The sequence below is a fragment of the Notolabrus celidotus genome, chromosome 19 (assembly GCF_009762535.1).
Source record: "Notolabrus celidotus isolate fNotCel1 chromosome 19, fNotCel1.pri, whole genome shotgun sequence".
Taxonomy (NCBI): domain Eukaryota; kingdom Metazoa; phylum Chordata; class Actinopteri; order Labriformes; family Labridae; genus Notolabrus; species Notolabrus celidotus.
In genome coordinates this window covers 5,640,351-5,653,840 of record NC_048290.1, presented here as the reverse complement: position 1 = coordinate 5,653,840, position 13,490 = coordinate 5,640,351, and the positions used below count along the sequence as shown (strand labels likewise).

General features: G+C 40.3%; 1 protein-coding gene across 1 annotated transcript in view; it reads right to left on the bottom strand.

Moving 5' to 3' along the window:
* Positions 1 to 11,500, bottom strand: part of arhgef28a (Rho guanine nucleotide exchange factor (GEF) 28a) — a 58,191-nt gene extending 46,691 nt beyond the window's left edge. Inside the window, exons 1-3 of the mRNA XM_034708888.1 lie at positions 11,449 to 11,500; positions 3,601 to 3,745; positions 3,139 to 3,516 (exon numbers count right to left, since the gene is read on the bottom strand). Coding sequence (XP_034564779.1) covers positions 3,139 to 3,516; positions 3,601 to 3,745; positions 11,449 to 11,481 — 556 coding nt within the window. The 5' untranslated portion in view covers positions 11,482 to 11,500. The remainder of the gene's footprint in view (positions 1 to 3,138; positions 3,517 to 3,600; positions 3,746 to 11,448) is intronic.
* Between the last annotated feature and the right edge of the window lie 1,990 nt (positions 11,501 to 13,490).

Below are 13,490 nucleotides of genomic sequence, written 5' to 3'. Positions count from 1 at the left end.
GACCGACCGGGGAGTGAATGCTGACCATGCTCTTCAAGTAAAGTTCAACAAACAAGAATGTCATTGTCAAATAGGCCAGTAAATAGTGCACTGAGGGAGCAGAGGCTGACAGCTACTTTGCATTTGTACCTCCTGTGTTTTGCATGGTTATTTGTTTTTTCTAAGCATGTCTCTGACATATACAGTACTGCTATTTAGAAAGAAGATATAGATTACGACTCAATGTGGCCTCACAAGGTCTTGGATCCTTGTTCTCATCATGCTCCCATCAAACAGCCTGTAATTTACCACATTCAAACAGCAGTCACTTTTCTCAGACATCACGATCAGAGTGTGATGCTCAAATGCTGGTAATGTGCTTATGTGCTACAGTGTAAATTAAAAAACTATAGGACATTTTTCTCATTTCTATTACTCACACACTTCAACATGGATCAGAGATGCAAGAGAAAATTATGTTCAAAATCTGCAGCATCACTAGGCCATAGTACGGTGAAACAGCATAATTGATATCCCATTAAAGGCTAGCAAAAAACAGCTCATGTTAAAGCAGCAGTTGGTAGTCACAGAGGCGTGTGCAGTCATGATAGTGCTGGACTCATAACCAATCGGAAGACGTAGTTGGGGCCGCCCCTTAACCAATCAGGACAGAGGATTGGAGATTAGCTATGATTGGTCCGTCATAACGGGAACAAGGGGAATAATAACACTGCTTGATACAAAGGCATTGGAAATGCAGAGATGGGCATTAATGACCTTTTCTCCAAACCCAGCAGAAAAAAAGTAACATTTTTGACACCATTCCTACCAACAGCAGCTTTAACATTTAGCCACTTTCAGGCTAACATTACTGCTATCTAAGAACCGACTTTTGGAAGTGTTAAACAACACACTAGAAAAGGTATAGAAAGCCATATTTAGACTTAACTACTACAAGAAACAACATGGGTACTATCCAATTAGTACAGTTATCAGTTAATGCTAGCATCCAACCACTTCATAGTTAATATCACTGTTATCTAGATAATGGCTGGATGCTAATACTTAGCAGTGAGACACTTATTAGCTTAAGTTTATATTGAATAGGAAGTGGGTAAATGCTAACAGTAGCTGTTGTAGGTTTTTGCCTTCTTCTGTTTGTTTCTTTGTGAAGCATGAGTCAAGTGGTGACATGATGGCAGTTTTTCAGAACAGGAGCTCATGAACCCTTTATGGAAACAGTGAATTGCAAAGGCAATAATAAGCATCAAGTGTATTGGCTCAGTATATATTTTGACATATATTCCACACATATCTTTAAATCCTACTAAAATTTAATTTATGACTGATATAAAGTAACACCGTGATATGCTGTAGGTCAATCATAATGAGAAACATCAATGCTTTAAATAATGAGGCATCAGAAAGAAAGAAAAAATCTGAAGCCAGACGCCAGAAACAACTGTGGGAGGGCAGAGCAAAGGAGGGTTTGCTGGAGTTGATTTAATAGACACAGAGGTCTGCAAGACAACTCTAATCTGACTGCAGAGGAATAATGGCAGTAATTGCTCCGTCTTTGGAGAACACAGGCTTCTGCCTGGCTGGCTGGCTGGTCCTGGACATCATGTGATGAAAGAGTTTGGCTGTACAGTCTGATCTCATGTTGGGGTTTTAAATCTACTTAACACCAAAACAGCACAGCAATCATATTAACCTGGGAGCGAAATATTGTTTTTCATTTCAGGGTCAGATCACACAGATGACAAAACTTCTAATGATTTTATTTAGCCAGGGTTTGAGATATCTTGTGAATATTGGAGTAAAAGAGAAATATTTTAGAGCAGAGCACTACTGCAAGTTACAGTTTAACTGGCTACATAGCTAATATTAGCTTGGTAGCTTATATTACTATTGTGGTAAAAGACCTGTTGCATTACTAAGTAGCTTAGCCAGCTTAGTAGCGTAACAGCATAACTTTAAAAGTAAACTTAAGACTTAACTTTTTAATCTAGCTTTTGATTTGGAGTACTTTAATTTTAACCCTGGACTGCATTATTATTATCATTATTTTTATTATTATTTTAATCCTTATTATTTTAATCATTGCTTTAACATATATTTATCTAATTGTATTTATTTGTCTATTTATTTCTTGTATTCATCTGATCTTGTTAACTCTACCTTATTTTTAACTTTTCTTTCCACTATTACTTATTTTATTTATTTTACTGTATTGATTTAATTTTATTTTTAAGTATTTTATTTATAATCATGTTTTTTTTTTAAAATAATTTTACCATTGCTGTTGTTTTCTGTCTCTCTGTTATTCTGTGAAGCACTTTGGGCTGCATGTTTTCATGTATGAAAGGTGCTATATAAATAAAGTTGAGTTGAGTTATATCAGTTTCAAAAATTGTATCATTTGAAGAGAAAAATGACAAGCACAATAAAACTTTAAAAATGCATGACTACTTGTTGGCCTATGATATTTGCAAGTTTTAATATGTGATGGAAAAAATATGAAAACACAACTAACTTTCAACTTAATGATTAGATTTTAAAGGGACAATATTTGACCCATTCATGGAAGACTTCTTCTACATCTAGGGTTTAAAATATCAACATCAACTTCCCAGAAACTGTGTCCCTTTTCACTAAGCGGGCAAACCCACAGACCTCAATTGATGAGCGAGTTCCTGTTTACTGAAGAAATAGTCCCTTGAGGAAAACAATAATAATAAAAGCTCAGGCTAATAAATTTCACTTGAGTTAAGTTAAGAATTCATGTTTGACAGTTTGGTTGACTCAGCCCTGAAGAGCAACTCAACTCAACAACATCTTGTGGAAATCAAATAATTCAACTTTGTTACTCATCATCAGAATATTTCCTCACATCAGAGATGATATATAAACTCTGTGAATAATCCAGGAAGAAGCAGATTGTAAACTAGGACATGAGCGGATGAGGCCTTGAGGATTGATACTCAAACATCCTGAACTCTTCTGTGGGACTGAAATAAATCAACACAGACATGGACCGTCTTCCTTCCTTCTTTCTTTGGTTAGTTTCATTTTAAAGCTTAAATAATTCATTGACCACAATCTGCACACTGCTGTGCGCTTCAGCTCAGCTTACACTCTCACGCCTTGTTTCTTTACCTTCTTTAGGCTGATTGTCCGTGTTTTTCCACTGCTGAAGGTAATCCATGTTGGCCATAGCGTGCGTGATCTCCTCATCTAGCTGCCTGAGACCAGCGTCATCACCTGGACTTTGCATTGATGACATGTCCTTCTCACTGCAGTCTATACCTCCATCAGAAAAGTCCTCGTCAGCTGCCTGTGCTGATGTGGAAAACCTCTTCAGGACTTCCAGGGAGCTGTGGGGCCCAAGCTGATCCCTGTTTGCGCTCAGGTACTCTGCGGCTTCCTGGGCAACGTCCCTGAGGTACTCGAGGGATGTTTCCCCCTCACATGGCCGGACTTGGTCCTCTGCGGAAAAGTAAGATGTGACGGAGACGTCTTCCATGTGATCATGGCCTGTAAGAGACACAGGAAGTAGTGAGACAATGAAAGAGAGAGTGAGATATTCAAGCAATGTTAGAGACTGAATGAAGGCAATACCTGGAGCTGTGAAGGAAAGGGTCAGATCATCATCTCCTCTTCTTGCTGTAGTCACATGTGTGAGTTCAGAGCCTTGAACTGCGACATAAAACTCTGCCTCTTCAGGAGCCTTGGTTTGTAACGTCACAAGGACCTCCACCTGACCCTGAGGGGAGAAAAGGAAATCAGATCAATTTAGAAATCCATGCCCACATTTTTTTAAATAAATGAATCTTTTAGGCAAAAATGTCTAATATTTGCTGGACTCAGTGCCTCAGATCTAAGGATTTACATTATTTAAACTTGAATTTGGGGTTTTAGAAAGGTTCTACCTCACCATGTCTTCAGCTGTCTTGTCAATAAACAAAAAAAGACTGAACACAAATTATTTTTGGGGGGGGGGTTGCAGGCCTTTTTCCCACTGCAACTGAAGAAAAACCTAATTTATAAATACAATCAAAAGGATAATGTCAAGTGCTGACTCATCGAATTGTCATAACTCCAAGCAAAAGTGGGAAAAAGTATGACGCATTAAATTAAAGGTCTTTACAGATAACATTTCTTTTCATATCAAGCTCTCAACAAGTTCAGGTGAAAGAAGCAAAATTCAACAGCACAGAAAAAAAAGAAACCAGTTATTTTCTCACAATGGGAGTGAACAGCACCCCGCTGAGCGTCTTCTTCACGATCCACCTTCATAATGAGATTCATTATTTCTGTTAGGTTGACCCTGTTTTTTCTTTGACCTTATCTAAACTCTGTTCACTCATGCAGCGCCCCAAACCCACCCTCTCCCATGAGCGTCCACGATTCACTGAAGCCATGGAGGGTGAAAGAGGCAGAACGATTTCATTTAGTAGACAGGGTCTCCTCCCATCACTCACATTCCTGACTGTCATTGCATCAGGGACTTCAATGTGTATAAGATTTTATTCTGGTGTTACTAAGTACAGTATCATGAGAACCACAAGACTCATACAGTATTACTTCCCTAAACTTTAAAACGGGGTAAGCTAAAAGTTCAAGATGCATTCTTGAAGTTCCTCTGTTGTGCAATATCCTTATCTTCTGGTTATTTATGGGGCTGTTTTTAATTTATCCTCGTTGTCGATCTTAGAGGCTGATCATCCGTCATGTTTAAATTCATTTTTAAGGCCTCTGTCAGCTCAACTTTAGATTTGGACAAACCACTTCTTCACAAGCCAACACTTTCTTTAGAAACTGTAGATATCTTAGTGTAAAACAAGCTTAATACAAGTAACTGATCTCAACTCAAAACATTTAAATGCTGTGAAAAAGTTTCATATTTTTCACCTTTTATGTTAGAAAGTGAAAATGTGATAACATCTAGTCTGAATGCATGTAAAACTAAAATGTTTCATGTTTTTTTCCTTTTTTAATTTTGAGAATTCTGGCCCAAATCTCCAAACATTTAAAAGCAAATCTCAAAATATTACAGTATTTCATTTCAAGCGTGAGTACATTACCATTCAAACTGAATTAACACAATATATCTCTAGGTTTGGTTCAGTATACCCAACCACAAACACACACACACACACACACACACACACACACACACACACACACACACACACACACACACACACACATACACACACACACACACACACACTTCACCTACAGCTATACTCTCTATATACCTACAGCGGGGTGTCCTGCCCCTCCTCCTGCTGTTTCTCTTTTCTGTTTTCATCAGCAGCACATCGCAACTACACACCCACATAACATAACTCATACTTTGAAATATTTCCCTTGATGCTCATGATCACAAGGTGAAACCCTGTGTGGACGAGGCTCGTTAATGATGTAGCATTCTGCAATGATCTGAAACTAAGATAGTGAAGAATGACATCTGCAGTAGCTGCACATGACTTTTGGAACAGTGGTATGAGAGGGTTTATATTTAACATGAGAGACATATATCAATCAGTGTCTTAACAGGAGGAATGTACTGAAGAACATGTATCTCTCTGATCACCTGCAGAGGATGTGTCAGGTGCTGCAGGTTCATTACATGTAAGAGGCAGGGAGTGATGAGAGATTGCCTCGTTCATTGATTATGTATGGTGATCTTATATTGGTATAAGAATGAATGTACAGTAGAAAATATACTTGGATTTCTTTCCAAGATATATCACCCTGTTCTTGAAATCACCACCGCTCTCAAATGTGATGACAAACAATCTTATCATATTCAATACTTTTATCAAAACTGTCCATGTCAGCCTCCAGTGGACTGCCAAAGTCAGCAGAACACACTCTCATTCCCCTGTGAGATCTTTGACCTCCTGATAAAATGGTCCCTAAAGTCAGCACTCCCTCACAATAACATGGCAATCCACCAAGGTGTTGGGATGTTTCCAATTGGATAAACCAAATGAAAGATATCGCCTTCTACAGCAGGGTCAAAAAAGGAAATATGAGGCTTAATTTTGTTGAATGCAAACATAAAGACATTGATATTGAAGTACACTTATGGGTATTTTGTGATAACAAACTGCCTGTAGAAGGACACAGATTGAGGCAGCATTATGCTATCATACGTGTATTTTCTTGATATAATTACACGTGAGAGATTTCTCCTCACAGCCTTGTAAGGAAAGAACGTCTTGTCCCTGGCTTACTGATCAATAACTGGGCTTGCTTAGAGTCTACAATAATAACCAAGGCTTCAATCTGATATCAGTCTGTACCAGCTTATTTACTTTCCTCTTAACTCTTGGCACTTCAAGATTAAGCTATTAGAGTCTGGTCCAAAGGCTGATAATAGAGGTCTGAGTCAGACTGCAGTTTCTCAGCTTGTTGAGTGCACTATGAAGTTAGTGGAGGACTACTTAGTGCACACTTAGGGTTGTTCATGTTATCACTGATGGGTTTTCTTAGCAGGTTATACACAGGGAGTTTATTATTTTTACATTTTCTACATTTGGAGACATTATTGTTCTAAAAATCTCAAGGGAATACCTTTTTGTTTTTAAAGTAAGCATGACAATTTGCACAAAAGGAGCTTTTTTATGTCCTGTTTGGGGCAAAGATGGTATTTATTCTCACAAGTCTCCTCTATTTATTGTCATATTCTAGTAAATCAAAATGACATTTGGAAGCTTTCATTTCACTCTCTTTTTTTTATTATTTTTTCTGAATTTGGCCTTCAGCTTTGAGATGAAAACATCCATGAAAGACAAAAGCATTTGTCTTATTTATTTATTAGTTTTATTCTATTCTTAATATCTCACTTTGGATTTCCTTTCCGCTGAAGTGTCCAAACAACTTGCACCAGACTCAGAGAATATTGCTTTACACAGGTACAATTTGAACAAACAGAATTGGCTTGATCCAAAGTGTGTCTCCTGTGCCTGGGGGCGGTGAGAGGAAGGAGGAAAGCATGCTGGGGATAAGACGTCAAACCGATGTGATCTCTGGCCTTTTCTCCGGGGCCTTATCATGAAACAACCTGATCCTGTGACAATGAAATATTCAACACCTTGTGGTTTTAGCTCATGCTTTCCATATGTTCCATCTGAAGGTCGGGGATAATGTGCTCATTATGAAACATAAGCATGAGGATGTTCAACACAATGTGGCAGACGCTCTATACAAAAAAACGCATCCTTATTAAGTTGAAATGACTCCGGAGTCAATACTTGTTTTAAAGGATGCACGTGCAGGAGGGTTTTCTTGTCTCCTTGTGTTGTTGTTCACTTAGGGGGGAAAAACAACATCAGATCTGCTGCCTGTGGTCTCCAGGAAACCAGCAGTCATCAGCTTTAAAGCTCTTTGCTGTGATCTCCTGAGTGCAACACGTAGGTGACGTCAGGGGAGCATGATCGCTGCCACTGCAACAACAAAAACAGCTCCAATAACAGCCAGTTCCCTCAGTGAGAGGAGGACCTGACGTCAGCGGGGACTGGGTTTTTTTGTTTTAAATATTAACAATTATTCACTGTATAGTATGTCAATCAAAGCAAAACAAAAACCGTATTAGGTTGCATTACAAAAGCTGAAGTCGCTCAAAAAGGACTCCTAAAGGAAAATATCGTTAATACTTCAAAGTCACACAGTTCCACAGATACACATACATCAGGTATCTGATCTGAAGAAACTCAATGGAGCAGAATCTCATTGAAGTCCAAAGTACGGTAGCTAGAACTGTGCTGTAGGCCTTTTCTCATACTCAGCTGAGACACATACCTCTGATTTAATCTGCTGTGCAAATGAGATACTAATAACTAGTCTGCATGTCAGGAAGGGCTGTCAGTAAAACTGGAGTGGTGCCATAAACATTTCATTTTCAAGGAGCAGGACTGCCAAGAACAGACTTATTGTTACGTAACAGAAAAAAAGAGAAGTACCTGGATTTTGTGCAAAATTTTTAATAAAGTTAATTTATACTGAGTTAAAAGTTGATATTTAAGTACCTGAAAATGCAAAACAATGAAAGGAAGTATCTATATGTTCAAGTTTTCCCCTTGCTTAATGCTTTACAGGCTAACCTGAAGTCAATAAAGTGCAGACAGAGTGAGTGTTTCTTAAAAAGTACAGCAAACACTTCACCACAGCACTTCAACAGAAAAAAAACTTACAACATAAAACACCGGAGCAAAGAGCACTGTGATAACTGTCGCTATCTCGACCTACTAGCATAAAGCAAACATGCTATATGGCAAAGATACAGCTAATCTATAACCATTCGTGAACAAGACATGTTGTATGCTGAGCTAATAGCCGCCATAAAGAAACATGTGTCAACAAACAGCCATGCTAGCATGTCTGTGAGACTGCACTCAAGGAGAAAGCTGCTTCAGGGAACAAGCTAGTATTATGCTAATATGCTCACAATAACAGCGCTAAGATGTTTATTTCTGGCGGTGATGTTTACTGCGGTAGTGTTTATCAGCACTGTGTATTTTTCTATAATGCAGAAATCTATGAATAAGCTCTAAGAATAAGTTCTATTCAGTAAAGGTGGTGTTGTAGGATTTCCAGACGTTTCATCTGCTGGGGAACATGTATGCCTGTAAAATTCAAATCTATCATTCAACAGATATCTTCCAATGAAAAAGTGTTTGTGGTATTTCACTCAAAAGCTTGTGGGATGAGAAGGAGCTTAAGAGGATTTCCAAAATAGTTAAGATACATCCTCTGGGGATCAAATATTTTTGAATTACAAATTTGTATCCAACAATTAAACGATTTCAGAATAACTGGAAACCACGACATGCTGCTGGCTCTTAGTCATAAATGTCGATTCTTTTTTAACCTCTCGCCCAGGAACATTACTTCTGATTTGGAAAGTCACAGTCAAGAATTTACTTGAGATGAAGAAAATGATCCGATTTGATATAAAAGTAATTCATTTATAAAACTCTAATTCATTTAGTTCTTCCTCCATCTCCTCCTCCTCAGTTTGCTGGTTCTAACCTCCTCCAGATGCCCAGGCTGTAAATCCTCAACGTCTGGCTCTTGACCGAGACTGCCACCACCTCAAAACGGCTCTCTTGGCATTAAAGGTATCCACATTTGGCCCCTTTCGTGCAATCAGCTGGCTCGGAGTCTGTCAGTTATGCATCTGGGCCAGTGGGCCGGTTATAATGACGAGCCCTGTCTGGGAACCTTGAATGTGACTAGATTTTTCCATGAGAGCAGTTGAAGTACTTCCCTAGTTATCTTGAGGTGGTAAAGGAGGAAGTGTTGTGGATTATCTGGGAACTATAAATGTCTCTACGTTCCTTGACTGGCTGCAAGATCATAAAGACCATTCACCCTCAAAGGACCATGAATGTACAGCATTTCATATCTGACATTCCAAATGTATGTCATGCTAATGAAGGTATTTCTTTAAAATCTGTTGCAGCACAAGAAACAGTGTCTCAAAACTTTCAATTCAGTTAAGAATATCTTCTGGGGACAATGAATGTGAGTACAAAACTCTTTGGCAATGTGTCTAAATGCAGATGAGATATTCTGAACCATGGTGGTGAACAGCCAACAGGCTTAAAGACTGACTCATTCATTCCTTGATGATGGCTTGTTGGGGGCGCTTGATCACATATCCATTCACCCTCTGGGGACCATGAATGGTTTTATAGCCTTTTATCTGGCCTGAAATTGTCCCAGAACTCTTTTGGGAACCTTTTCAGATGCCAGAAGGAGCGAACACTGACTCCCAAAATGTGCAACATACATCTTCAGGGGACCATGAATGGTTTTACAGTCTGTCCTGAAAATTGCCATTGTACTTTAATGGGAACCTTTTTGATATGCAAGAAGGAGTGACTCCCTGACTACCAAAAGGTGCAAAATGCATCTTCTGGGGACCATGAATGGATGTACAACATTTTTTATCTGTCTATACCCTACTTTTTATTTCACAGAATATATTGTGGCCCAAGAAGAAGTGTAAGGAGAATTCAGGACTATGTTTATCTTTGGGGACCAGGAACATGAGTAAAAGCTTTTAATAATAATGCATTCATTCATTTATCTGATATCCAACGATCCATCTACTCAAAGAACGCCTGAGGCAAGGTTGTTCTGACTTCACCTTCCCTGAAGTCATTTTGTTAAAGACGGCCTCAAATTTTAAAACACATCTGTTTCATGTATATTTCTCTCTCTCACCAGAGTTTGCCTCTCTCTCTACTTTAAGCTAACCAACATAAGTGCACAGTCTTCTTGCAAAGGGGCTATATTTTCCTCACACATACACACCTGCACAAACAAAATCACTTTGACTTCAAGTCCAGCACTGGAGCCCAATAAAACCTCCTCAAACACACACAAAGTCCCACACTTTCTGCCTTGCAACTCAATGCAACCATTTATCCATTGATCTGGCCCCAACAGTATCTGCTATTGGCGAGCACTACATTGCATGTGTGGAGGTGCACCATAACACTTTACTAAAGGTGTTACAATAACAGCCTTTATATCACAGCGGTGCGCCTTGGCTCGCCTACACAAAGCCCAGCATTGAAATCTGGATCTCATTCAGCAGTGAGAGTTACTCCTGTTGAGCTGTGACCTGAGAGGGCGGAGACGCCACTTCCTCTTAATGGAGAGGTGTGTGTGAGCCCGTAATGATTCACATGCCTGGGTTTCTGACTGGTCCTCTATCAGCCTCTATGAGCGAGGGGAGGCTACGTTTTTTTGGGAGCAAGCATCCCCTCCCCCAATCTGAAACTGGTGACACAGCAAAACAAGCAGACACTCTGCTTACCAGAAATCTGGCATCGTTTCAGCAACTGGCCCACCCAGGCTTGAAAACTCACGAGAGAATAAGGGGCGAGAGAGAGACGGCGGATATAGAGGATTGAAGGAGGAAAGGGGAGACAGATGGAAGAAGTGAAAGTAGCAGAAAGAGTTAGAGTTCTACTATTTCAGAAAGAAATTATAATTCAGAACACACCTGCGCTCCCTGAACTTTAAAGGCTTCCAAAAGAAAAATGTGCCCTCCTTATAGTAAGAAAGCAAAGAAACAAATTGGCACGTTCTCCAATTCTGGGCAAGTATGTTCACTTCGGGAGCCTTGGGGCTTTTATTTGGTGAGCCGGCTGTGTAAGGCCTGGCTTCCCAAGGGACTGACACCCTCCTGGCTTGGGTTTCACCTGCAGCACAAGGCTTACCAGTCAATAACTGAGCAGAGGGAGAGTTGGGACTGAGGAAAAGAAAAGGGGACAGCTGGAGGGGAAGGACAAGAGTGCTGTAATTCGGATGGGAAGAAAGAGAATTGGGGCTAAATACGGGAAACCAACCACACCCAAACAATATCCAAACAGAACCCTTTTTAGGAGACCACCAGCACATCAGACACACGCAGACTGGAGTAACACATTAAGCACTTACATAAAGAGGCACCTCTCTTCTGTTCACCTCCATTTTCCTCCATGCACGAGAAGCCTGCAGATGAAAAAGTCATTTTACTGCAATGTCAGAAAAATTAAATGCAAAACTTTCAACCTTTATCTATTTTGGTCAAACTGGACTTGCATGGTGTATTTATTCAATAACTTAGAATGTACAATTAAGTATTTCAGTGCAGTATTCAACTGTGTCTTACACTTAACTGTGTATCTATTGTGCATGCAGCTACAATATCTGCAACAGCAGTGTCAGAGTCATCAGGCAGGATGCAGCAGTGGAGGAGAGGGCGACTGTGTCATCAGCACAACACCTGATCCGCTGTGACTTCACTCTGAGCTGTGAATAGTGCATGACTTCAAAGCTACACAGCGGTGTCAGCTCTGCAGGCCGCACTTTGTCTAGACGCTCATTTACATGAGCTGGTGCCACAGAGACCAGCTGCAACTGTTTTTGTTCTGGAGCTCAGAGGGGAGAGAAAGACTCTGAGGCGAGCTGAGATGCTGCGACGTTAGCACTAGCTTTTTCTAGGTGCTCGGCTTGGTTATTATTCTCTGAGTGTTTACAGTTCACAAAGTGTTTACTGGGAGCTTTTCCTTTTATCCATGACTATCTCCCTTTGTAATTAAACCGAATATGTAAACACTGATTAAAACAGTTTCACATTAAACCAAAGACTGCATAAAATATGGATGTAGTTTCCATTACGTCACCAATCTGTTTCTGAAGCGCTGTTTTGAGGCCAATCGGCGGCGGCAGCCATATTGCTGCTGTCGAGTGATTGTGATGTAAAGAGGCGGGCTTTGAGCCTCCTAGCCAACAGCTACAGTGTTCCCGTCTGTCAATCAAGTCAGCTGTGCCTCTCATTGGAAGACTAGTAATTCAAATGTCTTCAAAATTGCAGCGTTAGATAAACTCGTCTTTTGTTCCAGGCTGTAAACATGTTTATTTCTGCTGTAAAGATCGGCTTTTTTGAATGAGTGTGTATGTGGCCAGCCTCAAGTGGAACCTCCATGAACTGCAGTTTTTAGCACTTCCGCAATGGACTCATATTTTTAGACCTGAGGTTGCCGGTTGCATTAAACTCCCCTGAAAGCTTTACTGCAGGGCTTTGGAGGCTGTGAGCTGAGCTGCTGCTAACTTCAGCTATGCTATCCCTGATTGCTGTGTCTCAGGGCCAAAATCATTCAACCAGCTGACAGATATAGATGGCTATGTGACTTGAAACACAGAGTAATTGCGGTGGGTGCTTTATATCCAGCTGAACGTCAGCGTTGATGCAAATCTAATAGAGGCAATTCTTTTTGGGCCAATTTAGGAGTGGAGTTCCACATACAAATCCAACACCTAGACGCAAATATCCACGGAGGCCGCCATCTTGCATCGGCATGTTTCTACAGTAGCACCAAGCGGCAACATCCGGCCACGAGAATTGAAGCCAATGCGGGAGTGTTAAAAACTGCAGTTCATCAAGTGCCAGCTTGAGGCTGGCTCTGGAAGTACCCGAAACCACTTACACACCAATTCAAAAAAGCCGATCTTTACAGCAGAAATAAACATGTTTACAGCCTGGTACAAAAGACAAGTGTAGTCTGGATAGCTCATTTCTCAATCGGCACACACTGTAGGGGGGTTAATTTTTTCATAATTTCAAAGATATTGAGATTAGGAGTCTTCCAATGAGAGGCACAGCTGACTTGATTGACAGGCGGGAACACTGTAGCTGTTGGCTAGGAGGCTCAAAGCCCGCCTCTTTACATCACACTCGCTTGACAGCAGTTATGTTGAGTTCAGCATTTCCAATATGGCTGTCGCAGCCGATTGGCCTCAAAACAGTGCTTCAGAAACAGATGGGTGACGTCACGGATACTACGTCCATTATTCATACAGTCTATGAGTAGCACAGAATAGAAAAACCAGCAACATGTACGCATTTTTGTATTCAGTGTGTGGCTGAGCAAAATGCATCGGTAGGAAGATGATGACGAAGAAGAAGAAGAAGAAGAAGAAGAAGAAGAAGAAGAAGA